Source organism: Suricata suricatta, chromosome 1 (genome assembly GCF_006229205.1).
Source record: "Suricata suricatta isolate VVHF042 chromosome 1, meerkat_22Aug2017_6uvM2_HiC, whole genome shotgun sequence".
NCBI classification, from domain to species: domain Eukaryota; kingdom Metazoa; phylum Chordata; class Mammalia; order Carnivora; family Herpestidae; genus Suricata; species Suricata suricatta.
The window spans coordinates 193,821,842-193,845,600 of record NC_043700.1 but is presented as its reverse complement, the minus strand read 5'-3'; the positions used below and the strand labels follow the sequence as shown (position 1 = coordinate 193,845,600).

General features: G+C 63.6%; 2 protein-coding genes across 7 annotated transcripts in view; one reads left to right on the top strand and one right to left on the bottom strand.

The window, feature by feature from the left end:
* The window catches only part of TMEM175 (transmembrane protein 175), a 28,344-nt gene extending 16,612 nt beyond the window's left edge, over positions 1 to 11,732 (top strand). For 3 of the 6 annotated variants that reach the window (XM_029949766.1, XM_029949771.1, XM_029949799.1), the window contains 9 exons: positions 276 to 370; positions 2,553 to 2,604; positions 3,037 to 3,072; positions 3,742 to 3,825; positions 4,248 to 4,412; positions 8,452 to 8,530; positions 8,647 to 8,782; positions 9,095 to 9,190; positions 10,104 to 11,732. In XM_029949766.1, coding sequence (XP_029805626.1) covers positions 276 to 370; positions 2,553 to 2,604; positions 3,037 to 3,072; positions 3,742 to 3,825; positions 4,248 to 4,412; positions 8,452 to 8,530; positions 8,647 to 8,782; positions 9,095 to 9,190; positions 10,104 to 10,761 — 1,401 coding nt within the window. In that variant the 3' untranslated portion in view covers positions 10,762 to 11,732. The remainder of the gene's footprint in view (positions 1 to 275; positions 371 to 2,552; positions 2,605 to 3,036; positions 3,073 to 3,741; positions 3,826 to 4,247; positions 4,413 to 8,451; positions 8,531 to 8,646; positions 8,783 to 9,094; positions 9,191 to 10,103) is intronic. The other 3 variants (XM_029949790.1, XM_029949780.1, XM_029949807.1) reach the window with 3 other exon arrangements.
* On the bottom strand, positions 11,088 to 23,754 carry DGKQ (diacylglycerol kinase theta; the record flags this gene model as incomplete). The annotated part of the gene is made up of 22 exons (XM_029952666.1): positions 11,088 to 12,477; positions 12,737 to 12,889; positions 12,966 to 13,077; positions 13,164 to 13,310; positions 13,476 to 13,576; positions 13,922 to 14,100; positions 14,215 to 14,363; positions 14,601 to 14,752; positions 16,218 to 16,333; positions 16,962 to 17,000; positions 17,422 to 17,572; positions 17,918 to 17,979; positions 18,105 to 18,159; positions 18,277 to 18,367; positions 18,459 to 18,706; positions 18,800 to 18,900; positions 19,033 to 19,258; positions 19,638 to 19,763; positions 19,861 to 19,946; positions 20,256 to 20,355; positions 21,068 to 21,147; positions 23,592 to 23,754. Coding segments are annotated over 22 exons (2,739 nt in total), but the record flags the coding sequence as incomplete, so codon positions are not given.
* Between the last annotated feature and the right edge of the window lie 5 nt (positions 23,755 to 23,759).

The following is a 23,759-nucleotide window of genomic DNA, read 5'->3' as shown; positions in this document are numbered from 1 at the left end:
CGGCTGTTTCAGCGCCCTGTTGGCCCCGGGGTGGCCGTGAAGGGTCTCTGCCTCAGAGCTGGCACGTCAGGGAAGCCCCACACCAGATCCCCAGAGACGCACCGAGCGGCCCCGGGGCCTGGTGCTGTGCAGCAAGGGGTGGGGGGCTGGACCGGACAGGGAGGTGGGAACCGCCAGGCCCTTCAGAGGCCCTGAGGACCTAGCACCCAGGACGGGGCCGCCAGCTGCCATGGACTGAAGCGATCCCTGATGGTGGTGCTCTTCTGTTCCTCCAGTTTGACAAAAGTCTACAGAAACTTCTAGCAACCAGGATTGCGGTCTACCTGATGACGTTTCTCATCGTGACTGTGGCCTGGGCCGCACACACAAGGTATGGATGGAGTCAGGCTGGGGGCTTTTTCTGGGCTGAGGCCCACATCTCCGTGGCTCGCTTGGTGCGTGCACCCAGTGGGTGCAGGTCCCAACCTGGCTGGGGCCCTGGCAGCAGGCCTGCACCCAGGATGCCAACAAGACGCCTGTTCTCAGGGTGTCTGGTGGCACCCCTCCCTCATGTCCTGGGTCAGTGGGCCTCACTTCAGCCCAGATTCTCGCTGCGGGCCTCTGCTCCCCGTGCTCCACGTGATGACAGGGCCTGGGATGGTGACACAGGGTACCTGACACACTTGCGTGGGCACGCACACAGAATTAGGCAGGGACAGGGCTGCGAGCTGACTGCCCCATGCACCCCTGCAACTCCAGGGCACTGTGCTCAAGGTCCCTCTGCCCGGTCCCGGGGCCCCAGCAAGGAGGAAGAAGCTGCAGCAGAGTGCCTGCTCCCAAGCCAGAACTTTCTCTTAAGGAGGAGAAGGTTCCTGAGGGTCTGACAGGAGCAGAATCCCAAGCTGCAGGGGACCCCTGACCCCCAACCTGGGCAGGCAGGCAGGCTCCCAGGGAGAGGGGTGGGGTGGGGTGCGAGCCCTTGCTGAGGAGATGCTCCTGCTTGGGGGACGCTGGGGACACAGGGAGACCTGGGAGCCGTCCACACACTGGCACTGGCAGTGAAAAGTCTCCCATGCTTTAGGGGCGCCTGGCTGGCTTATTTGGTTGAGTGTCCAGCTCTTGATTTCAGCTCAGGTCATGACCTCATGGTTCATGAGTTCGAGCCCCTAGTCACACTCATGCTGACAGCAAAATCTTGGGATTCATTTATCCCTCTCCCTCTCTGTCTGCCTCTCCCCTGCTCACGCTTTCTCTCAAAACATTTAAATAATAAACATTTAAAAAGCATTTGTTTTAAATGTTATGTTACATACTTGTTTTCAGCAAAATGACCGTTTCTGGTAGGGACGGTTGGCCCTTTGCAAAGGGTTGGGGGCTCCCCTCTCCATGCAGAGTGAGCCACCCTCTGCCCGGTCCTGCTGGGGACAGATATGGCTGAGCTCCCTGTGACTCCAGCAGCACAGACGGGGCCACACAGCACCTTGTTTGTGTACGGCTCGTCAAAGGCCACACCCCACTGCTGAGTTCCCGGAGTGGGCGCAGATCCACCCAGGGCCCTGGCGGCAGCGCCCAACCCCCTAGGCTCAGCGGGTGGCCCGTGGGGCTGCTGTCTGGGAGGGATGCAGCCCCCCTTCTAGGACTGTAGGGGAGTGGACGACCCCAGAGCCAGCCCTGCCAGATGCAGATCTCCCCGATGGGGTCGCTGAGGCCCACTGAGCCCTACCCAGGAGAAGGCCTCAGGCTCTGACCCCTCGAGGGGGCTCCATGGAGGGGGCAGGCGAGGAGATCAGGGAAAAGGGTATTTGTTTCCAGCTCCTGCGTTGACCCTTGGTGAGCTCTGCTCATGTCCTTGTGTTTATTTTCTGTTCGTGATTTCCTGCCTCAAAATGAAAGCCATATCTCCATTAATTAGGCTGTTCCAGTAGGTTAAATGTGTGACATCCAGGAAGAATTTCTTTTTTTTTTTTACTTTTTTTTATTTTTGGAGGAGAGAGAGAAAGACTGTGAGCAGGGGAGGGGCAGAGAGAGAGGGAGACACAGAATCCGAAACAGGCTTCAGGCTCCAAGCTGTCAGCACAGAGCCCGACGTGAGGCTTGAACTCACAAGCTAGGAGATCATGACCTGAGCCGAAGTTGGACGCTCAACCGACTGAGTCCACCCAGGTGCTTCAGGATTTCCTTTTTGAAAAGTGGCCTTTGGGTACGAGACCTGTAGAAGGAATTCCCTGCCACTTTCCAGTCTCCCAAGGCAGCCACGGGACACCTCCTGGGCGTGCGTCATCTGCTCCACAGGCTCTGAACAGACCGTCCCCAGAGCCACCACGTGCCTCGTTGGTTCCCACACAGTATCCCGGCTCTGAAGCCACACGCTTCGAGTCAGAAGGGTTTGTAGAAATGTGAGCAGTGTGATTTCTAGGGAACTTGGGTTTTCTTCTTTGTCTTTTCAGTCTCTTCCAAATTTTGTACACTGGGTAGTATTTTAAATTCTATTAAAAATGATGTATTTTACTGATAAATGCTGGAACGTGTGTGATGCTGTTAGATGCACCTGTTCGTGTTTTTCTCACGTTTAGACTGTTCCAGGTTGTTGGGAAGATAGACGACACGCTTGCCTTGCTCAACCTGGTGAGTTGTTTTCATTTCTTGGGAAACGATTATGTTTGTAATCCCGTCCTCCAGGGGGAGGCAAGCAAGTGCTCAGCCTCTGGAGCCTCTGGTGTTGAGCCTGGGGCCCATCCCCCACTCCTGGGCCCCCCATACCCCCCCCCCCCCCCCCCCCCCCCCCCCCCGCCCCAGGGCACTGCCTGGGGCCCCCGCCACTCCTGGGCTCCTCACACTTCACCCCCTGCAACCCCCCACACTCCCCTGCCACTCCTGGGCTTCTCACATATCCCCTGGGGGCACCACCTGGGCCCGCCCCCCTTCCCTCTTGTTGGAAGGTGACGGCATGAGCGGAACTGCCTTGGGGTCTAGGAGTTGGACCATAGTGGCCTCTGGGGTGGCCTGCCTGCGTCCCTTCTTCCCTAACCCTCACCGCCTTCCCTTCCTCCTTCCTAGGCCTGCATGATGACCATCACTTTCCTGCCATTCACTGTAAGTACCTGCAGTTTTCCCCCTGGGTCCAGCCTGCCCTCCACGGGGCAAGAGGACTCAAGGCCCAGGATGCTCCCTCCTCAGAAACTCTCAGGCCAGCCGGGTGGTCCAAGGCCCAACCACAGAGTTGCACAGAGGAGAGAAAGTTCCAGGGGAGCCGGTGGCAGCCGGCAGCGGGTCTGCTTTGGGAGCGGGACACACCTCGGGTTTCCAGCCTGGTGGAAGGCGGAGAGGCTGGCTTGGCCTCTAAGGGTCCAGCCAGGGGCACCCCTTCCATACCTAACGGTGCTCCCAGCCCCTGCACGGCCCCACCTCACTGCCTCCTGCCGTCCCAGGCTCCTCCCCGACGCGCGGCCCCCACACCGCCTCAGCCATCAGCTCTTCCACAGCCTGGCCCCCCTGTTTGCACCTGCCCGCACCCCACCTTGACCTGATGGGACGGTGGTCTGGGGTGTGCAGGGCTGTTCATGACAGAGTTCTTCATGAATTGACAACATTTCAGTTTGAAAGGCTTAAAGCGCCGCACAGAATTGCTTTGGGTCTGCCAGCGCCCCACCCCCAGACTGCTCTACGGCCCAGGCCCAGTGTGCACAGCGTGGCTGAGACGAAGCACCTTCTGGGGCCCCGGGGCCCTGCACAACCTGCTTTGTCTTGTCTCTTTGGCTGCAGTTTTCCTTAATGGTGACCTTCCCCGAGGTGCCTCTGGGCATCTTCTTGTTCTGTATGTGTGTGATTGCCATCGGAGGCGTGCAGGTAGGACGCCCTAGCCCACCTCCCCCTCCCCACACTCGCCCTCCCGGAGCACATGCTGGGCACACACGAAGGATGCGGGCGGCTTGCCGGCTGCAGGGAGAGCCACGGGCCGCAGCAGTATAGACCCAGAGGCACTGCGAGCCCGGACTGCCGTGTCCCCACGGCGGGAGGGAGGCATGGGGCCGCCCAGTGTCCCCAAGCACTCGGCTGGTGGGGCAGGGCTCCCGGAGACCCCCACACGTGGCCCCGGAGCCGAGCAAGGGCTCCTGTCCCCTCTCCCCACCCCCCAGGACACCCACTGGGGAGCCTCCCAGTGAACCTTCCTCTCTGGGGGCCCCACCCCTGAGGCTCCTGTCAGCGCACGGGTGGGAGGGGGTTACTGGCCAGCTCTGCCCACGCCCTGCATCCTGCCACTCCCACAGGCGCTGATCGTGGTGTACGCGTTCCACTTCCCCCATCTCCTGAACCCCCAGATAGAGTGCTCTGCCCACAGGGCTCTGTACCGGCAGCACATCCTGGGCATTGTCCTCAGGGGCCCGGCCTTGTGCTTCGCTGCTGCCGGCTTCTCCCTGTTCTTCTACCCCTTGGTGAGTGGGGAAAGCAGGGGGGCGGGCAGGGGTGACATCTCACTGAGCAGATGCCCCGGGGAGGGGGCGGCGGGGGAGGGGCTACCAGAGAGGGCGTGCAGAGCTGTGCAGAAGTCTCCAGGGGCTAGCGGGCAGCCCGTGGCCTGGTGCCCAGGGTGTCAGGGAACGCAGCTGGAGAGAAGGGCCCTCCCCTGCCCCCTTCCGCGGGGACCTGCTCTGTGGGTGAACAGGCACCACAGTCAGAGCCAGGCCTGGTGAAGAAACGTCTGGTCCAGTGGGGGCAGCCAGTGGGCCACGACTCACCCATGGTTTCCCTAAGTGGGCGGAGCTTTAAGGCCAGTGGGGAGAGACGCAGGTGGCCAGAGCCTGGGCCATGCTTATTCTCTTGTTCTCTGGTGAGGAAGGGGTCTACACTCCACACAAGGCCACCCGGGCAGCCAGCACTGCCCTGGGGTGGGGAGTGGGGGAGGCCTAGCAGCATCGCCATGACAGCAGCCAAGAGGCACCTTAGGAAGACGTTGATGAACCTGCATGAGCATGTGGGGAAGTGGACAGAGTGTGCCTGTCCTAAAGACACGCGTGGAGGGTGTGAGCCACCCAGAGAGAAAAAGCCGAGGAAGAACATTCCTGAACTAAAGGAAACTGAAAGGTGGAGCAAACAGAGGCGAAGCTGTCGGCAGAAGGAGCCCCATCTTGGGGTCTGGCTGAGGCGAGCTGGGCCCAGGCAAGCCCTGGTGTGGCCAGAGATGAGGATGCTCCACGCAGACGTTTTTGGCTGAGTCTTTGGTGCTCTCGGCTCCACACCGCTACACTGCAGAGAAGGCAGTCTCGGAGCTGTCTCGGCCAAGTCCCAGAAATCAAGGTTGCCTAGCGCCCTTTAGCTATCGGCTAAGTTTTTTTTAATGTTTGTTTATTTTGAGAGAGAGAGACAGAGTGTGAGCTGGGGAAGGGCAGAGAGAGGAGGAAACATGGAATATGAAACAGGCTCCAGTCTCTGAGCTGTCAGCACAGAGCCCGATGTGGGGCTTGAACCCATGAACCGCGAGATCATGACCTGAGCTGAAGTTGGACTCTTAATCGACTGAGCCACCCAGGCGCCCCTCAGCTAATTTTTTTAAATGTGTATGTATTTTGAGAGAGAATCCCAAGCAGGTTATGTGCTGTCAAGCACAGAGCCTGCCACAGGACTCCGTCACGTGAACTGCAAGATTATGACCTGAGCCGTGATCAAGAGTCGGCCACGTGACCACCGAGCCCCTGGTGAAGTTACAGAACTTCAGGGAAGTACCGGCAAGCAGCAGTTTCAGAGTCGAGGTGGAAGCCTTATGCGGGACTGCGGCCTCCCCGGAGCGCTCATGAAGTACAGGGAAGTGACAGCACCGGAGCATCATAATTACGAAAAAATGGTTGATGTTATTTTAGATGTCTAGTAAACATTTCAAGAGAATTCCAAGTTTGAAACAAATCGACAGGCAAGGCCACTGCTCCGCAAGGACGGAGCTGCATGATCTGGGCTGAGAGCCAAGTGTTCAAGGTCCCCTGAGCTCGGGCCCAGGCAGCCAGGCAGAGTGGGGGAGGTGCAGGCTGGTGTGCAAGGTGAAGGGTGGCCTCAGTCTTCTGTTTGGTTCCCGTAGTCGTGAGCATGGGGAGGTGGTGGGAGGGACACTGTAGGGGTGCTTGGGGTCAGGCAGGGCGTTCTTTCTTGGCTGTGGCCTGTAGTGGGTGGCTCCTGGTGGGCGGGGCCAGCGAGGGGGACACACTGGGCCAGGAGCAAGGGGCAGGCAGCTGGCCCGAGGCCGCGCACACGTCCCAGGTGTAGGTGGGGCAGTCTCGGCTGTACATTCAGGGTGGCTGACGGCCGGTGCTGGTTGGACAAAGTCAGGGGCTGAGGGATGGCGAAGGTCATTGCATGGAGAATGGAGGACAGCTGGGGGGTGGTATGGGTGGCCCAGGCAAGCAGTGCTGAAGACCAAGGCAGGCCGTGCCCACTGCCAAGGCCTGGGCCAGGAGCCTGAGTGGGCAGTGTCCATTGGGTCTGTGAGGAGCCTGGACAGTGACCATGCCCCGGTGCCATGATGGCAGGGGTGAGGGTGCATCTCAGCCACCAAATGGGAAGAGGAGGACTTGGCAGGTGCCCAAGTGGTCAGCAGGGTCAGTGGCCTCAGAGGGTGGGCTCCCTCTGGCCGCGGGGCTCTGTGATGCAGCAGCCCGCTGCCTGTCCACCCCCACCCGCCTGCCCGTCAGCCTTCCTCTTGGTCGCCTTCTTGTCTCTTCCCTGCGGTGTGGCTCTGATCCTCCGTCCCCTCACCTCCTCACCTGGAGCCCCACTGCCCGCCACCACCTGGGAGATGACACGTGTGAGCTTCCTGCCCCCCAGGAAGCCCGGGTCTCCATCCTTCCAGACATCCTTGCCGTCACCTTCCCTTGGCCAGGTGCTTCTGGCCTTCCAGTCCAGCCCTCCTCACCACCCGGCCCCGGCCATCCAGTGTGGCCACCTTCCTGCAGCGGTGGCGTTCTGGGGCCTCTGCATCGGGCCTCTCATGCCAGCATCTAGTGGAGGCCACTTGTGTCACCTCCCTGTCCCCCCCCCCCCCGCCCCCCCCCCCCCCCCCCCCCCCCCCCCCCCCCCCCCCCCCCCCCGTGGCTCCTTCCTGCTGACCCTGCAGGGCCTGCCCACCCCTTGGCCTCCTCCCCGCTTCACACCTGGGAGGGTGTCCCTCAGCGAGTCTGTTCCATGACGCAGTCGGGGCTGTCGACGCGTGTGCTGCAGGCCTTGCTCATCTGTCTGCTGCGTGCGGTGGTCTCCCTGATTGTACCTTCCGTAGCGTCACCTCCCCACGTCAGGTACCCTGAAGTAATTGACTTGTAGGGCAGAAGGTGCGGGAGCCCCCTGTTGAGGGCAGACCTGGCGTGGGGCAGGGACAGCAGGAGGAGGGCCCTCCCTTGCAGGGCTGTTGGCTGCGTGGGTGCCGCAGCCGCAGGATGAGCAGAGCCTTCGTGGGACCTGCCAGTCTGCCCCAGCCTTGAGGGCTCATGCTGCCAGGGCCCGAACACACCCTTTCCTGTACCGACCACTGGGTGTGTGTGCAACGCAACGCACATCCCGTATCCCATGAACACCGTCCAGTGCAGTGGTTGGGTGCACAGAGCCGTGCAGTCCCCCTCCCCTCCCCCCTGGAATGCTTCCGTCACCCCACTCCCTGCAAGCCGCACAGCTCCTTCCTCTCTTTCTCTGCATTTGCCTATGCTGGGTGATTCATGGAAATGGAGTCATAAAACATGAGGCTTTTATGTCTGGCTTCTTTTGTTCAACATGTTTTCAAGGTTGGTTCATGTGTAACACCAGGCGTCAGGACTTCCTCTCGCCGGAGGGGCCGCGTTTTCTCACCCACTGGTCGGCAACGGGCCCGGGCTCCCGCGCACCTCCCAGCTGCCGGGAGCGGTGCCGCTGGGACCGGGCGTCCTGCCCTCGGCTCCCCCGCGGTCGCCGCCAGGCCCGACGTGGGCTTCCCGGACTGGAGGGGTCTCTGTGGGACTTTCTGGGGAACCGCCAGTTTGCACGGCAGCCGCACCATGTCACGTCCCCGCCGGCGGTGCCCGGGCTCCCGGTTCCCCGCGTCCTCGCCACGGCCTGTGACGTCTTCCCGGCGTGAGGCGGGGTCTCCCGGCGGCCCGATCTGCGGTTCCCTGCGCCTCAGCGGGGCCGAGTGCCTTTCCCAGCGCGGGCCTGCCCGGCAGCGGCGGCTCTGCAGAGATGCCCGCTCAAGCCCTTGGCCCCTTCCGTTGGGCCTCGTCTCTGTGCCGCCGCGGCCGAGCTGCCAGCCGCCCTGGGCGCCGGTGCCCTCGGCCGGGGGTCTGCCGTGTGCGCTGCCCTCTCTTCCCCCGGAAGTGCTCTCTGATGCGCACACGCTTTTCAGCCCGATGAGGTGTAATTCGCCTGTTTCTTGTGTTGCTGGTGCTGCCATCCTCTGGAGTGGGTGGCCTCTGGGCGGGACCCCTGGTGCCCCATCACCTCCTGACATGTCTGTGTCTCACACAGTCGTACCTGCTGATGGCGACGGTCATCTTCCTCCCCTACGTCAGCAAGGCCTGCAGCTGGTGCAAGGGCAGGCTCGTGGGTAGGTGCGTGGGGCTTTGGTGCTGCTCCCCAAGGCCTGTAGAGCATGGGAAGGGCCCAGACACCATGACAGCCGGGCGTCCCTGCAGAGTCCCCTCCCTTCTGGCACATCCACAGGCCCCCAGGAGCCCCCCGCTCACAGTGTGGAGTTCTTCACTTTTGACCTGCACGAGCCTCTCAGCAAGGAGCGTGTGGAGGCCTTCAGCGACGGGGTCTATGCCATCGTGGCCACGCTCCTCATCCTGGACATCTGGTAAGGACCCAGGCCTGCGGAGGGGGTCTCTTCATCCAGCCTCCTGCTGCCACCCTCCCCCTGGAACAACTCTCACCCTGGCCAGAGCCCTCCAGAACTCAGGGGCTCGGTGGGAGAGCTGGGTGGAGGCAGGGGGCACCGGGGCTGCACACAGGACTCCTCATGTCACTGTCCTTTCCCCAGGTTGGGCAGATGGGTGGGCAGGCTTTCCCCACCTCCATTCTTTCCTCCCCCTTTAGGCCTCGCCCCCAGGCCAACCCCCTTCCCCTCCCATCCGCACCCCCACCTCTGTCCCCCACCCTGCTCCGCCAGGGCCCCCCCTCCCGAGGCCCATTCTCTGTTCTTCGCTGCGCTCTTCTGCCTCGGCATCCTGCCAGAGTTCTCAGTTGGGTTCCTACGTTTTTATTTGTAAGTGTTTTATCATTTTTCCTCCAAAGTTTCCATTCTTTTTAGAGGCTTTTCTTTGATCTTACTTCAGTACATTCTTATTTTGTTGGAGGTGTTTCGACACTGATTTCACATTTGTATCTGATGGTCAAAACTATATTTTCCTAATTCTCTCTTAATAGCTTTTTCCTACTGTAATTTGTGAGTTTTTAAAAAACGGGAGCAAATGTTCACTGGTATCAATCTCTGAGGCCTAGACCTAAGGTTCTGGAATGATGTGGCTTTGCTCCTGTCCTGTGGCCGGGGCCACCCCAGCCCCAGGTCCCTTGTTCAGGCTGCATGGGGCAGCTGGGGACCCGGGGGCTGTGTTCCTCCTCCCCAGAGCCTCCGCCCCGCGGACCAGGGCCGGCCCCCTCAGACTCTGTCTCTGGCCCCTGCCTTCAAACCCTGGGAGCTCCCCCCACCCCTTCGTGGGGGCAGTGGGCTCTCGGGCACCCATGGAGTGGAGAACCCTGAGACATGCCTTACAGTTACTCCTCACAATAAAGTGCAGCCCAGATCCGAGAGCCATAGAGGCTAAGCCCCCTCGGACCTGCGGGACCACCGCCCCAGTGGATGGACAGGCCTCATGAGTACCCACCTGTGGAGGCCAGGGTTGCGGGGTGGCGTGGGCTTGGGGCCAGGGTTGCTCCCCAGCCCTGAGCTGTCAGCAAAGAAAGTGCAGGCTGGAGTTGAACTTCAGGTGGACCTGTAATTGCTTAGTACACTAAGGGCATAACAAAAGCTGTCCATGCCCTTCCTTCATCTGAAATTCAAGTGTGCCCGGGAGTGGTGTAGCCCCCCGCCATGGGGCTCGAGATGGGGTGGGGGCTGCAGCCCGACCTGATGCCCCGCGTTGAGGCTGTTACAAATGCTGTGTGTTGACGCTCTTCAGCGAGGACAACGTCCCGGACTCCAAGGACGTAAAGGAGAAGTTCCACGGCAGCCTGGTGGCGGCCCTGAGCGTGTACGGGCCGCACTTCCTGGCGTATTTTGGCTCCTTCGCGACAGTGGGCCTGCTCTGGTTTGCCCACCACTCGCTCTTCCTGCACATCCGCAAAGCCACGCAATCCATGGGGCTGCTAAACACGCTGTCGCTGGCCTTCGTGGGCGGCCTCCCACTGGCCTACCAGCAGACCTCCGCCTTCGCCCAGCGGCCCCACGACGAGCTGGAGAGCGTGCGCGTCAGCTGCGCCATCATCTTCTTCGCCAGCATCTTCCAGTTTGCCATCTGGACCACGGCCTTGCTGCGCGAGGAGGAGACCCTGCAGCCCTCGGCGCGATTCGGGGGCCGCGAGCACGCGTTCATGTTCGCCAAGCTGGCGCTGTACCCCTGCGCCAGCCTGCTGGCCTTCGCCGCCACCTGCTTCCTGAGCAGGTTCAGCACGGCCATCTTCCACCTGACGCAGATCGCCGTGCCCTTCACCTTCCTGCTGCTGCGCCTCCTGGTGCGGCTGGTGCTGGCCCTGCTGCGGTCCCTGCGGGGCCTCGCCCTGCCTGTGCCGGGGGGCCAGGACGACCTGCGGTCCCCTCTCCTCCCGTCTCCCTGTTAGCGCCAGTGCCCCTGCCGCAGCCCACAGCTGGCCCGTCGGGGCTGCTGTCACTGTCCTCGAGACCTCGGATTTCTCTTTGAGGTTTGACGGCAAGTTCGCTTTGTAGCGTGCACGTGCCCATTGCTGTCCCAGGCCGGCATTCTCCTCCGTCGGGCTGCACCACATGGACACTGGTAGTCGGGTGGCCGCAGGGGCAGCTGGGATCCAGCTGGAGACCAGCCTCAGCCCCAGAGGGGGCGTGGGTCCCCACCTTGGCCACCCTCCTGCACACAGAGCTCCCTGGCAGCTGCTGCGCAACCCACACTGGTCACTAGGCACAAAGGAGACAGGAGCAGGCCAGCGGTGCCCAGACTATATTTGTCCTGGGTATAAATTATGGTTACATTCAGGTAGTGACAAGGTACACACACGGCCTTGGTGCCAAGCCCACACAGACTCACTTAAATACAGAAGGACAGACTCACTCTGGCCACTACATACAGACACCACAGACCAAGACCAACGCCAAGGCACAGCAAAAATAATGCACAGCAAAATAATGACACCAACAGGAATACAACACACAGCCGTGGGCTGGAGGCACGCGATATGAATGTTTGCCACAAATGGCCACTACAGTGCATTTGTGCAGTTTTGGCAGAAGCTTGGGGGACGTGGCTGGCAGGGCCAAGCCCGGCCAGGTGGCGCCAGGAGCAGAGGGCCAGGACGGGAGGGAGAAAGGTCCGTGGGCCTTCCTGGGGTCTCAGGAGACACTCCTCCTGGGGCCTGAGGCCAGACTTCATGGGCCAGCTGAACTCTGCCTGGTGGAAGGACACTGCAAGTGGTCTGCCCTGCCCCCACAGCCCTCCTGCCACATCTCCGTCCCTGCGTCCCTGCGAGCAGCAGCATGGAGACCCAGGAGCCTGGTCAGTGGAACAGACACGGGCTGATTGTTGACATGCAGATGATTAAAGCTGGCTCCTCCCACTTCACACTTTGTAAACTTCCTCTGCGTCTCCAGGCAGCCCTGGTCCCTTCTAGACCTGCTGCACTCCTTCCTGGGCACCACACCACCATCTGCAGGCTGTTGGCCAAGCCCACCTGGTCTCGGGCCACCTCCACATGTGCAGCCCTCTCACTGCAGGGCCCCAGCCAGACCCTGCCTGGGCCCTGCAGCTCATACAGCGATGGAGCCAGGCCAGGAGGCCCCTTCCCCCAAGACCCAGCAGGTGCCCCTGCCCAGCCCTCGTGGCTGGGGCATCATGGGCCTGTACTAGGCACACCCAGGGCCCACAGAGCTGGCTGCCCTGTAGGGGCATCCAGGGGGGATGGTCTGGGATTCCGTGCTGCCCAGCTCAACAGCCTCAGAGGTGGTGGTGGTGGGGTGGATGCAAAGGGAAAAGTGCCTGCCACCCAGGATAGTGGCCTGGACCCCAGGAGGCGAGAGCATTGGCCAGCCGAAGCCCCGCAGCCACCTTGTCATCGGAAGCCAGGGAGAAAACACCTGCCAACCCTCCAGCAGCTTCCATGTGTCACAGGGATGAGGGGAGAGGCCGGTACTCAGAGCTGTGGGCAAGTCTATCCATGGCGGGCTGTGGCAGGTGCTGGTCAGTCAGACTGTTCCGGGGCACTCTGCTACTTGGGGTCCCTTTCAAGGACAGGCACACCATCTGCTCGGGCGTCCTTGGGGGTCCCAGCCTTCCTGGGCTTCTGCTTGGTCTTCCTGAGCATGTGGACCTGTTCCAGGCCAGTCCGGTCAGAGGGATGGGTGATACCGCAGGCCCACATCACCGAAGGGGACGGCGTGGGGGAAGCAGGAATGGGGGGCCACTGTAGCTTCAGTCTGGGAGCCCAGGGAGCCTCAGGGCTGGCAGGCCTCCCGGTGTTAGGGGAGAACTGGCTGCCAGAGTGGGCCACTCTGCACAGCCAAGGCCTTTGGGCACCACCCCCACTGCACTACCCGCTCAGGCCCCGCCCAGCTCACCCCACCTCGTACCTTTGGACCTGCAGCTGAGATGATCATGTGCCCCGGAGCCTGGACCCAGGGCTCACCATCTACCTGCACAGGTGTGGCCTTCAGGAGAGTCACGCGGAAGTAGGAGCCCTGGGCGATGCGGATGCCAGAGCGCAGCCCGCCCTGGACCTGGCCCTGGGAGGGGAGAGAGCCAGCTGGGATCAGTGGTCCAAGGGGCCACACCGGGGCCCGCCCGCCTGCCGGCACTCACCATGTGCATGACACCCGTCACCCCCACCACCTCTAGCAGCCCGTCATCCATGCGTGGCTTCTCGAACCTCGAGTCGCTGTCAGAGCCCCACAGATCGGCCCCCGAGCCCCAGCTGTCCCGAGGGAAGGGTGCACAGGTAAGGTGGGCTGCACAAGGGCCTGGAGCCCCGCCCCAGGCCAGAGCCCCAGCCACTGGCACCTGGGGATGTTGATGAAGATGAGACCCTCGATGCTGGGCAGCTCCACCTCCTGCTGCTCCACCTGCAAGCGGACCTCCCGGTGCAAGCCTCGGGAGCGGCTGATCTTCTGCAGCCCGACCCGCACGTACACGCCCTTGTTGTGGAGCCTGCAGCAGGGCACGCCTACCGTCAGGCAGCGCCCGCGCCCTGCCTGAACCGCCCCGGATCCCAGCCCCGATCCATGGATCCCCGCTGACCAGCCCCCAGGAAGTAAGCTATACGAGGGGGCGGCCTAGAGCAGTCCCAGGCCCCCAGCCTTGCTCCCCTGGCACCTGCTTGTGAACTTGCCGGGCTCCTCCTCCCGTGCGTGGTGGAAGTCCAGGCTTAGCTCGGCGTCGATGCCAATGCCGCAGTAGTTACTCATCTGCACGATCTGAGGACAAGACAGTCTCGCGTGGCCCTGGCCGGCCCCCACCAGCCGCTCTCCCCCTTCCCCAGCTAGGTCCCGCCTCCTCGCCTCCAACCCAACTCCGTCCCTGTTGTTGCTGCTTCTGTCCAGTGATGCCCTGCCCAGTGGCCACCAGCACCTAGGAGGAGGCAGGCATGGCACACGGTGCCCATGAGGACCCGAGCCAGCCTGGGACGTCCTCAGCAAGTCACTGCTGACAGGTAACAGCATGGTACTGGCAGGCACCCGGGTGGTGGCAGGGACAGACATGAATCCCTGGACACACGTGACGAAGCCGCCTGCGGGGGCCTCGCCAGGGCACAGGAATACCTTGGGGGGCTCCACGTCTGCCACGCCGTTCTCGGCACCTGCAGCCTCCTGCGCATCCAGCAGGATGGTCCAGCGGTCCATGAGCACAGCATCAGCCTCATCCACGGACACCAGCACAGAGAACGGGTCCTCTCCACTGTAGCCCGCGCCCCAGCGGAGGACCCGGCCGAGGTCATTCCCTGGGACACAGGCAGAGAAGACTGACCCTCCACACCCACCTACCCCTCCACACCCACCTACCCCTCCACGCCCCCCACGCCTTGACAAACATGGGATGTGCTGGCTGACCCCACCTGTGCCCAGAGGCAGGATGGCCACAGAAGGCTCTGGGCAGGCCAGATGGTGCCGCATCTCCTCCAGGGCAGCGAGCACCCAACCCACAGTGCCATCCCCACCGCATACCAGCACCCGGAAGCAGGGCACCTGGGAGAACATGTGGAACCTGGCAACAGGGAAACAGGAAGTGCTCTACCACCAGCCATTCCTGTGCAGGCGCACAGCTGGGGGAGCAGGAAGTAGTGACCCTGGGGCAGAAGGGGGCTCATCCCCCCCACACAATGACCTTGAGGGTTCTGACATGGAGCCCCAACCTGTCCCCTCTGGCCTCTCAACAAGCGTGGGCAGGCACCCCTCCCAGGGCTTACCGACTGGGCAGTGCAGCAGGGACCACTAGACTCACCCAGGAAGAGGCCCCCCATTGGTCAGCTCAAAGACCTGGTGCGGGTTCAGCAGCTTCCGGAAACTGCATAGGAGGTCACGGCCCTTGAGGCCTCCACTCTTGGGGTTCACAAACACGAGGAGGGGGCAGCAGTCTGGGGGCAGGTTCATGTGCTGGCAGATGGGGCACTGGGTTAGGGCAGGTTCGCAAGGCCACCCAGTGAAGGCAGTGCCTGATGTCCCCCATGCACTGTCTGGGCAGTGACAGTGCTCCAGGCTGGGGCCAGCCCCTCCCAAGGAAGGTACGCGGGGGCTCAGGGGCCCACGTGGCCATCTCCCCTTGTCACTGACTGCTCAGGGCACCCCCCCGTGGCAAAGGGGCCACCCACAGTCACTGAGCAATGGAACGAGAGGAGGCCTGCCAGCCTGCCACTCTGAGCACAAAGGCCGTGCCACCCCAACCGCGACACTCGTCCCCAGGTCACGCCCGCTGCTTGATCCACACAGCCCAGAAGCCCAGGCTGGACCCCCACATGGCACTCCACCTGGCCCTCCTGGAGCCGTCAGGCACACACCCCAGGAGGAATGTGGGTCCCAGGGCCCCCACTGACCCACACAGCAGCCATGGCCGGCAGCCAGGTTCACAGAGTGGCCCCACGCCTCCCAGGGGCCTACGTCCACCTCCCAACAGACCACCCTCAAAATACAGTGCTCTGGAGACAATGGCGGGGGACTGAGGTCCCCTCAGTGGGGGGGTGGGGGGATGGGTCCCCACAGTGGGTCTGGGGTCCCCATGGTGGGAGGCACTGGGTAATAGGCACAGGACTGGCCATGGCTGAAGGCCAAGGATGCACTCAGAGTGACATGTGACCCACAGGGCAGAGTTGCCTGGAGTCACCCCAAAGCAGGGAGCTGCTGGGAGACAAAGTGCATGTCGGCACTTCCCAGCTGGCTGTGACAGCTGTCAAGAGTCCCTGACCTGCACACGCTGCATCCTCGTCAGGAAGAGGGATGGCCCCGTCCTGACCAAGCACAGGGCAGGAGAGGGCAGCCAGGACCAGTCACCCACCGTTCCAGACACTGCAGTCACTCTGCTCTAATTTTGCTTCACCTGGTCAGGGGTCAGGAATTAGGGGGCAGGGACACAGCAGCCACAAACACCTCTGATGGGACCCTGGGGCCCAGCAGGGCTGAAGACCAGAGGGTACCGCAAAGGCACAGAGCCCAGGGCGGGACCTGGGGCTCTGGCCCCTCATCCCGCCCTGACCTGCGTGGTACCCACCCTGGCCCTGCGCTCACCCCCAGCTCACTCTTCTGGACACAGCCTCCAAAGCCAGGGAGCCCCACCGACTTGCAGGAGGCCCAGTGTGACAGCAGGGATCCCCAGGCCTCCTTCCAGGCAGGGGGTGTGGGGCCAGGGCCCAGTGACCCCAGAGAAGGCAAGGGCCTGGCAGGGCGTCTGCACACACACAGCCCTTAGGAGGCAGCCACTGTGGTCCTCTGCCCAGCAGCCACCACGCAGGCCTCACACCCTGGGGCCTCAGGCTCCTCCCTTGGTGTGAATTCGGCTACCGCTCTATACGTTAGACCGGTGGTGGGACCACGCCTCCCCAGGCGTCCCTCCACAGCACCCACTCACCAGCACGTCCGGGAGCACCAGGGCAGTGAGCGGCCGGCCGTGCACAGCTGTGTCCCTGACCAGCATGTACAGTCGCTCAGCCTCTGCAAAGCAGGTCACGTCCAGCACCACTGCACCTGCAGCAGGTGCACTGTAAGCTCAGGCCAGAGCCTCACCTTGTCCTACAGCCAGAAGGGACACCCACATGACGCAGGACCAGTCACCCACCGGTGACACCCACATGACGCAGGACTACCCTCCCCTGTGCAGCCTTCAGAGATGGTCAGGCTCGGGACAGGATGTAGTAGGGGGGGAACCACCAGGAGGTGGGGTGCTGTGGCTGGGGACACTCTCATCCCTGGCCCACCGAGCCCGCTGGGGCCCTAGTTTGGGGTGGGGGCCCCCACAAGAACAGAGAATAGTGATATTACTGAGAACACAGAAGGGACATGGATTGTGGTAATGAATCCTCCCATTTCTGCGTAGATTTGAGGTTTCCGTAAAAAAAGATGCAAACCCAAGGGCAGGAAAGGTTTTGGAGAATACGTTCTCCGTGCCTCAGTCACGTTTTAGCTAAAGTGTTATAGCTGTGAGCCGGGGGCGGTGGGGAGAGGGGGACAAACAGAAATGTTTCCCTTGCCCGGGGCTCCCCAAAAAAGAGGTCAGGTTCTAAGCAAAGTGAAACATGAAAGCAAGAAAGACAGGCCTTTCCATCTAACTCCAAGGAAAGACCTTTGGCCAAGTGTGACCACGGAGCCGGCTCACCTTGGGAGGAATAGACGTGGCTCACGGTCACCAGGCCGGCTGCAAAGACAGGCTGCCGTCAGGGGAGACCCCCGTCCTCCCGGTGTGTCCGTCTCAGCTTGGCCACCCCAGGCCGCCCGCCCCATCTCTCAAGCCAAGGCTGCTGCCACTTGGCTTGCAGGTGGGTCCCCAGCACCCAGCCGGGGCAGCCTCCCCAGGAAGTCCCTCCCCAATCAGAGCCAAGGACAGAAAAGTTAGAAGCTGGACTTCAGGAGTCAGAAAGCCCTTGACGGAGGGGAGCAGTCTGGGCCCTAGAGGTGAGAACGGAGACCCACTGAGTGGGAATCAACGTGGCCAAGGCTCAGACAGCGAGGGGTGGGGGAGGAGGGGAACAGGAGAACCCGGCCTTGGCAGAGCGGTCTGCCCTCTGCACCCTGGTTGCCAGCAGCCAGGAGCCCCAGGCCAGCCCAGGCAGTCCCACCTTTGGTGGCCACAGCCTCGTCCAGCAGGCTGCTGTACTCCTGGGCAGGCAGGCCAGGAGGCAGGCCTCCAACGAACAGGCAGACACGCGGGGCCGCGGCTCTGCGCTCGGCCACGTAGAACCGCATCTGGCTCATCTGCCGCAGCGAAGTCTGCAGGGAGGGGGCGGGACCCTGAGCGCAGGGCCGGGGGACAGCACCCCAGAGCCCAGCCCCCCGCCCTCCTCATCCAGAAAGGGGCCCTTAGGATGCACAGAAAAGGAGAGGAAGAACATGCTTCCTCCCTCGGGACAAGCCACTCATCTACCCTAAAGGGTGGCTCTAAACCCCACCTTCCCGAACAGGTGACATTAGGATGCAGACAGGCCCGCCAGGCCCGGGGGGTGGCACTGCCAGCCAGGATGAACGTGGCGTCCTGGGGGCAGACCCTCACTGTGAGGCAGAGGCCGTGGCCGAAGCCGGGCAGCTCCTCGGGGACCAGCATTCACACCCAATGACCTGCCGGATGTCACGAAGCCGGCGGAGCAGCGGCACGTCCTCCTCCAGCACTGTCCGCTGGACTGCGAGGGGGAGAGGCGGGCCCGTCAGCCCCGACGCCAGGCCCACCTCTGCAGACCTACACTGAGACGTGGGGGCGCCCGAACGGCAGGTCCGCGGAGACGTGGGCTGCAGGCCACCCACTCACCTTGCCTGCTACCCATGAGCACCTCCACCAGCTGGAAGCTCTCAGGACCCTCGGCCTGTGAGGGCAGGAGGAGAGCGGAGTTTGGGGCATCAGGCCTGGGCCGCCCACTCCCCCAGGACATTCACACAGGGCAGCCGGGCCCAGCAGGCTGGCTGGGCCGCAGCCTACGCACCTGGCGCCCGAGCAGCGGGAGGACCTCCAGCACCACGGTCCGGGCAGTGCTCTGTGCAGTCACGAGGATGGACACGTAGGCCACACCCACCCTGCAGGGAACACGCTCAGGAGCCGGGGTCCCATGGCCCCCGCCCCTCCCAACTCCCGCCAGTGGTCCTGGGCCTCGGGCCTGGGTCTCACTTGAGCCAGGCAGGGTAGATCTTCAGGACCTCCTGGGTGTGGGGCAGAGCACGGATGATCCAGGCCTCGGGCACCTCCTCTCGGGCCCCGGGGCCTCTGCCGCCCTCCTCCTCTGCCATCTCACTGCTCCAGGGTTTTTCCCCCGCCCCGGTGGCCCCGGTGTCACCGGCCAGCGCAGGCGGGGGGAGGGCCTGCAGCTCAAAGTCTCGAGGGTCCTCGGTGACATAGTAAGCCCGCAGCGCCGCCTCCTGCCGGGTGGGGGGCCAGATGTGGACAGGAGCCAGGGCCCTGGAGGCCTCAAAGCACTCCCACCAGTGGGCCCTGTGGGTACTCTCTCTTACCAGCACCTCCTCACCCCTGGCCAGGCGGGGGACAGTGATGACTCGAAAGTGGTTTCGCTGCAGGGCATCATTGCCATCAAAGATCTTCAGGGTCTGCTTGCCTGGGGAGGGGAGAAAAGGGCGCCTGAGTGCCTGGAGTGGGGGCAGGGGATGGGGCAAGGGACAGGGCTGGGCACAGGGTAGGTGATGACGTGGTGGGGGGGGGGGGCCGGCAGCAGCTGGGAGGCACTTACTGGATTCCGGGGGCAGCACCTCTCGGCCCAGGCCGGCGGGGGTGCCTCTGTCCGCGCCGTCTTCGCCCTCGCCCGGCTCCGGGCCCGGGCTCTCAGAGATGCGGAAGCAGTGCATCTTGCTGAAGTTGCGGGACAGCAGGCGCACGCACGCGGGGGGCAGGACCATGGTGCGCAAGCGCCCGAACGTGCACTCGGGAGCGAGCCCCGCGGAGCAGACCGAGTGGGCCTGGAAGTGGGGCGCGACCAGCCCTCAGCTACTGCGCGGGGGCCCGCGGGCAGCGCCTCCCTCGCTCCGGGAGGATCGACTCTACAACTGGGACCCCCCACCCCATCCGAGTGCGACGTGAGGCGAGGCGAGAGCCGAGAACGGCCAAGGATGGAAAGGAGGCACCCCCACGTCCCCCGGAACCCAGCCCCACGGGCCCCGCCACCCCCACCTGCCCAGCACAGCTCTCCGGACCCCACCCCCTCGGCACATCCCTGGGCCCCCACCACCCCCCACCTTCCCAGCACACCCCTCGGGCCCCGCCGCACCCCGCACCCCCAGCACAGCCCTCAAGCCCCACCGCCGCCCCCAGGGCACCCCTCGCCCCGTAGCACCCCACCTGCACGCCACACCACTCGCAGCGCACACCCGCCAGCACGTCGTTGGAGCCACATGTCTTCCGGCACACCTCGCAGCGCGCACCAGAGGGCAGGTTCCCCTCCCGCCAGTGGTGGTGGTGCGTGTCCTGCGGAGGGGCCAGGGGCCGTCAGTGGCTTGGCCAGCCCCCCAGCTCCCATCCCTCGGCTGCCCCGAGGCTCAGGTGTCCCGGCCCGGGCACTCACGTGGTCCCGGTGCCCGTCCCGGTGGCACTGGCGGCAGTCGCTGCAGGCGAAGGGCACACAGTCGGGGTGAACGTGCAGCTCACACACTGGGGGGTGGGCAGGGTTAAGGGCCTCTCGCCGCTGCCCACGGCCTTGCCCCCTTCTGGCTGGCATCCCTGCCGAGGCTGGGTCCAGACCACATGCTCTGGACACACTCTCTTTAACCTTCCTCTCGTGCAGCTCGGGGTCGGTGCTCCCGCCCCACTAGCGTCTCCTCATGTCTCCCTACCTAGCCCCTCGCACCTGCCTCCCTGTGCAGACAGCTCTAGAATCCACAAACACCCACCCCCGTCGGTGCCCAGGGCACCACCCCCCCTCCTGCCCACCAGAGGGCAACCAGGCAGGCTCCGAAGTACCTTCGCAGCGGAGCGCGGGCGCCTCCAGGGCCTTGCGGCACACAGCACAGAACTTGCGTTTGTAGAGCCCTCGGGGGCCGAAGCAGTGGGCCACAGGGACCTAGAGAGAGCAGAGCTCCACCTCAGCCGGGGGCCTGTCCACCAGCACCCTCCCCTCCCATCCCGGTGCCCATCCAGGCCCCCAGGCCCAGCCCTCTAACTCCTAGAGAACCCCCGTGGACACCCACAGCACCTGCCTGACCCCTGCCGTGCCCCCTGATCCTCCCCAGCCCCTCTGTGCCCCCCAGCGGTCCTGCTGGACTTGCCCAGCATGCCCACCACTCCACTCGCCCCATTGTCTTTGCAGGACCACAGGGGGGCGCTCCCCGCTCCCCAAAAGTCAGGCAGCCCTGTCTTGCAGGGAACAGCCCTGCTGCTCCTGCCCAGGCCTGACTCCGTACTGCACAGGAAGCCCGGCCACTAGCTGCTTCCTCCAGGCCTGTCCCCCCCACCCCCATGATATATTTGGGGCAGCTTGGATGAGGCGCACACAGACGGAAGCCCACCAACAGGCAGGAGGGGCAGTGCCAGGCGCCAGGAACCTCAGAGCGGGAGGGGTCACAACCAGCAGGAAGCGAGGCCCGGCCGGTGCCCTGAGAGGGACTCCCAAGCAGGGATGCGGTCAGCATCTTCAGGACCCAAATCTGCGCAAAGTGCACGCCCACCCCATCCAGCTAACCAGCCTGACTTCCAGCCCAGGACCTGCTACCTGCAGCCTCCCCAGCCACCACGCCCACTCCCTGCAGGGCTGCCGGCCCACACCCCTTACGCACTTGGACCAGGCTGGGCGCCACACTCGAACAGGGGGCCTTCACGTGCTTCAGGCACTTCTCGTGGGACATAAAGTTGCAGACTGTGGGATGAGAGCTGCAGGAGTCAGGCCCCGCCCACCAGGAACCAAGAGACCCCAGGGCTTGGCATGCAGAAGGGAGGTCTCGGCCAGCAGAACCACCGAAGGCCATGGCAGTGCACCCGTCGCAACGGGCCCGCTCTGCTGAGCTGAAAGGGGGTCTAGATGGGGGGAGTCACCGCAGCCCACCCTCCAGCTCTAACCCAGCCCTGCGTAATGGGGAAAGGGATTCCCACCATCTCCACCCTTGCAGGGACAGAGAGAGACTACGGCAACCCTCAGAAGTGCCATTGACACCCTGAGCCCCACCCCACCTCTCACCCCCAGAGAGCCCAAGGCAGGGACGATGGCATGTCCTAGCGTTCTGAGAGCGGCCCCTGCCCCTTGCACCAGGCCAACTCTTTCCACTCTGCTGGTCCTGAGGGGCAGGCAGGCAAGTGGGCATCTCTGCACATCCCCCAGACCAGCTTCACCAAGGACATCCTTCCCTCACCCCCCAACTTAAAATACCCCCAATTATCCCTCCCACACATCATGTGCCTGCCGAGACCAGAGCCAGTCTGCGATGGCCAGGAGCCCACGACAGGCGGAGGAGCAGTCGAGCGGCGATCGCACCTGTCCCTGCCCAGAGGTTCCAAAGGAATCAAGCGCTCAGACCTGTGCTGTGCTACAGGGGGCCAGCCATCCTGGGGAGGCAGGGGAGACTACGAAGATGGCAGGCCAGAGAGCCCAGCCAGACTAAGGCCCAGCCACGGACAGGACGAGGGAAGAAATGCAAGAGAACGTGGCCTCTGGCAGCACATGCAGCAGTGAGTGGGCCCCGTGAGGGTGTGGGGGACCTGGGCTGGCCCCCCTGGGGCAGAATGTGATGGACAAGGCTGCTGGGGGCTGCCAAGGGGGCAGGTGGCAGAGGGACTCACTTCCCAACACCGCCTTTTGTGAAAAGTGTGACCACAGGGCCATGAGGCAACCCCATATCACCCGCTGCAACCCTACCGCCCAATCTCCAGGAGGAGGCCGGCAAGGGCAGCCCGGAGGCCTGGCTTCAGAAACACCACAGCGGGCTGGGGTCAGAGGGGAGACGTGGGGAGGCAGAGGCAGGGTGAGCGCTCCAGCTGGCTTCCCTTCAGGGCGCCCAGACCAGCGCCGTCCCGGAAGGCAGTCGCTGTGGGCAGGTGGCACCCAGCTCCCTCCTCTGGTGGGCAGAGATAGTGCCCGATCACCCCACATCCCACATCCTGGGTGCTCCCTGCCAGGGGAGGAGCTCTTGCTCCCACACCCTTGTCTGGTCCCTCTGCTTACCAAAATTACCAGCCCGTTCTCCACCAAGCCAGGACCAACGTCCACACAGCTGCCCAGTGAAGGCCTCCACGCCACCCCCCAGGCCCAGCCTCTTCCCTTAGACCTAGAGCCCCACTTGTTGGAGGTCAGAGCCATGACGGGGACTGGCAGTCTAGCCTCTGACCTGGCGCTGACTCAGCCTGCACAGGTGTCTTTCACCGCAGCTGAGTCTCTTGGCGTGGGAGAAGGTAGGGTGTTGCAATGCTTCTGATAGGAGAGAAACCAGGGGTGACCCCCCCCCCACAGGCCAGCTGGCCAGGCCACCTGGGGCAGCGCTGGGGGGTCAGGACAACCACGCCGTTTTCTTTGGCAAAAAGAAGGCACTCACGTGAGAGGCTCAGCCGCCTCTACCCGGCCAAGCCCATTCTGCAAGTTGTCCCTCTGTCCCCAGAGGCAGAGGTCTGTCTTCCTAAGTGGAGCAAAGGCTCTCCACCCTCCACGTCCCTGGGCAGCTGTGGTCCCCAGGGCTCGCCTACCTGCCCTTGCCGGAGGGAGCAGGACCCCAAGAGAGCAGACCCTGGAAGCTTGCACCCTCGCTGCCCGAGAGGCAGAGGAGGGAGGGCCTCCAAGCCCAGCCAGCCAGCTTGGCAGCTAGGTGAGAGCCCCGTTGGAACATGCCGCACTTGGCCCCTGCGGGCAGCGGTGTGTATGCGGGGCAAGAGAGGCACCGGAGCCAGTGGCCCAGATCAGCCCTGCCTGCCCACATTGCTGCCCTTGCCGCCTCAGCTGATGTCAGTGAGGGGCCGGAGCAGCCCCACCAGCTCAGGGTGAAAGGGCCTCACCCCTCGGTCACTGCACCTGCCCCGGGGCAGCTCCCGGCGCTCTTCTCCCATTGAATCCCAGCCCAAGTGAGGGGGCCCAGGAGCAGCCTTTTCCTGAGACCCACAGTCCTGGGGCAGGGGCCGCGGCCACCTGACGCTCCAGAGCCCCCGGAACTGCCCGTCCTTATCACCTCCACGGAGCGGTTCTGGGGCCAGCACGATCCTGCCCTGTAGGGCAAGCGGCTCTGTCCTGAGGAGGCCATCGCTGAGAATACACAGGTCAGAAGTGAGGAGCCCCTTCCGGACCCGGGGGCTGGGGTCTGTGATGGGGTCGCGGGCGCTCACCGTCGCACAGGAAGCCGGCCAACCCCCAGATGAAGTCGGAGCAGAGGTGGCAGAAGGTGGGCTTGGTTAGCGTCACCTTCCGGAAGCTGTGGCCAGTCGCGGCGGGGCCTGGGGGCCTGGCGCCCGCCCGCTCCGGGCCCGACCCCGACCCCGACCCCGGCCCCGGCC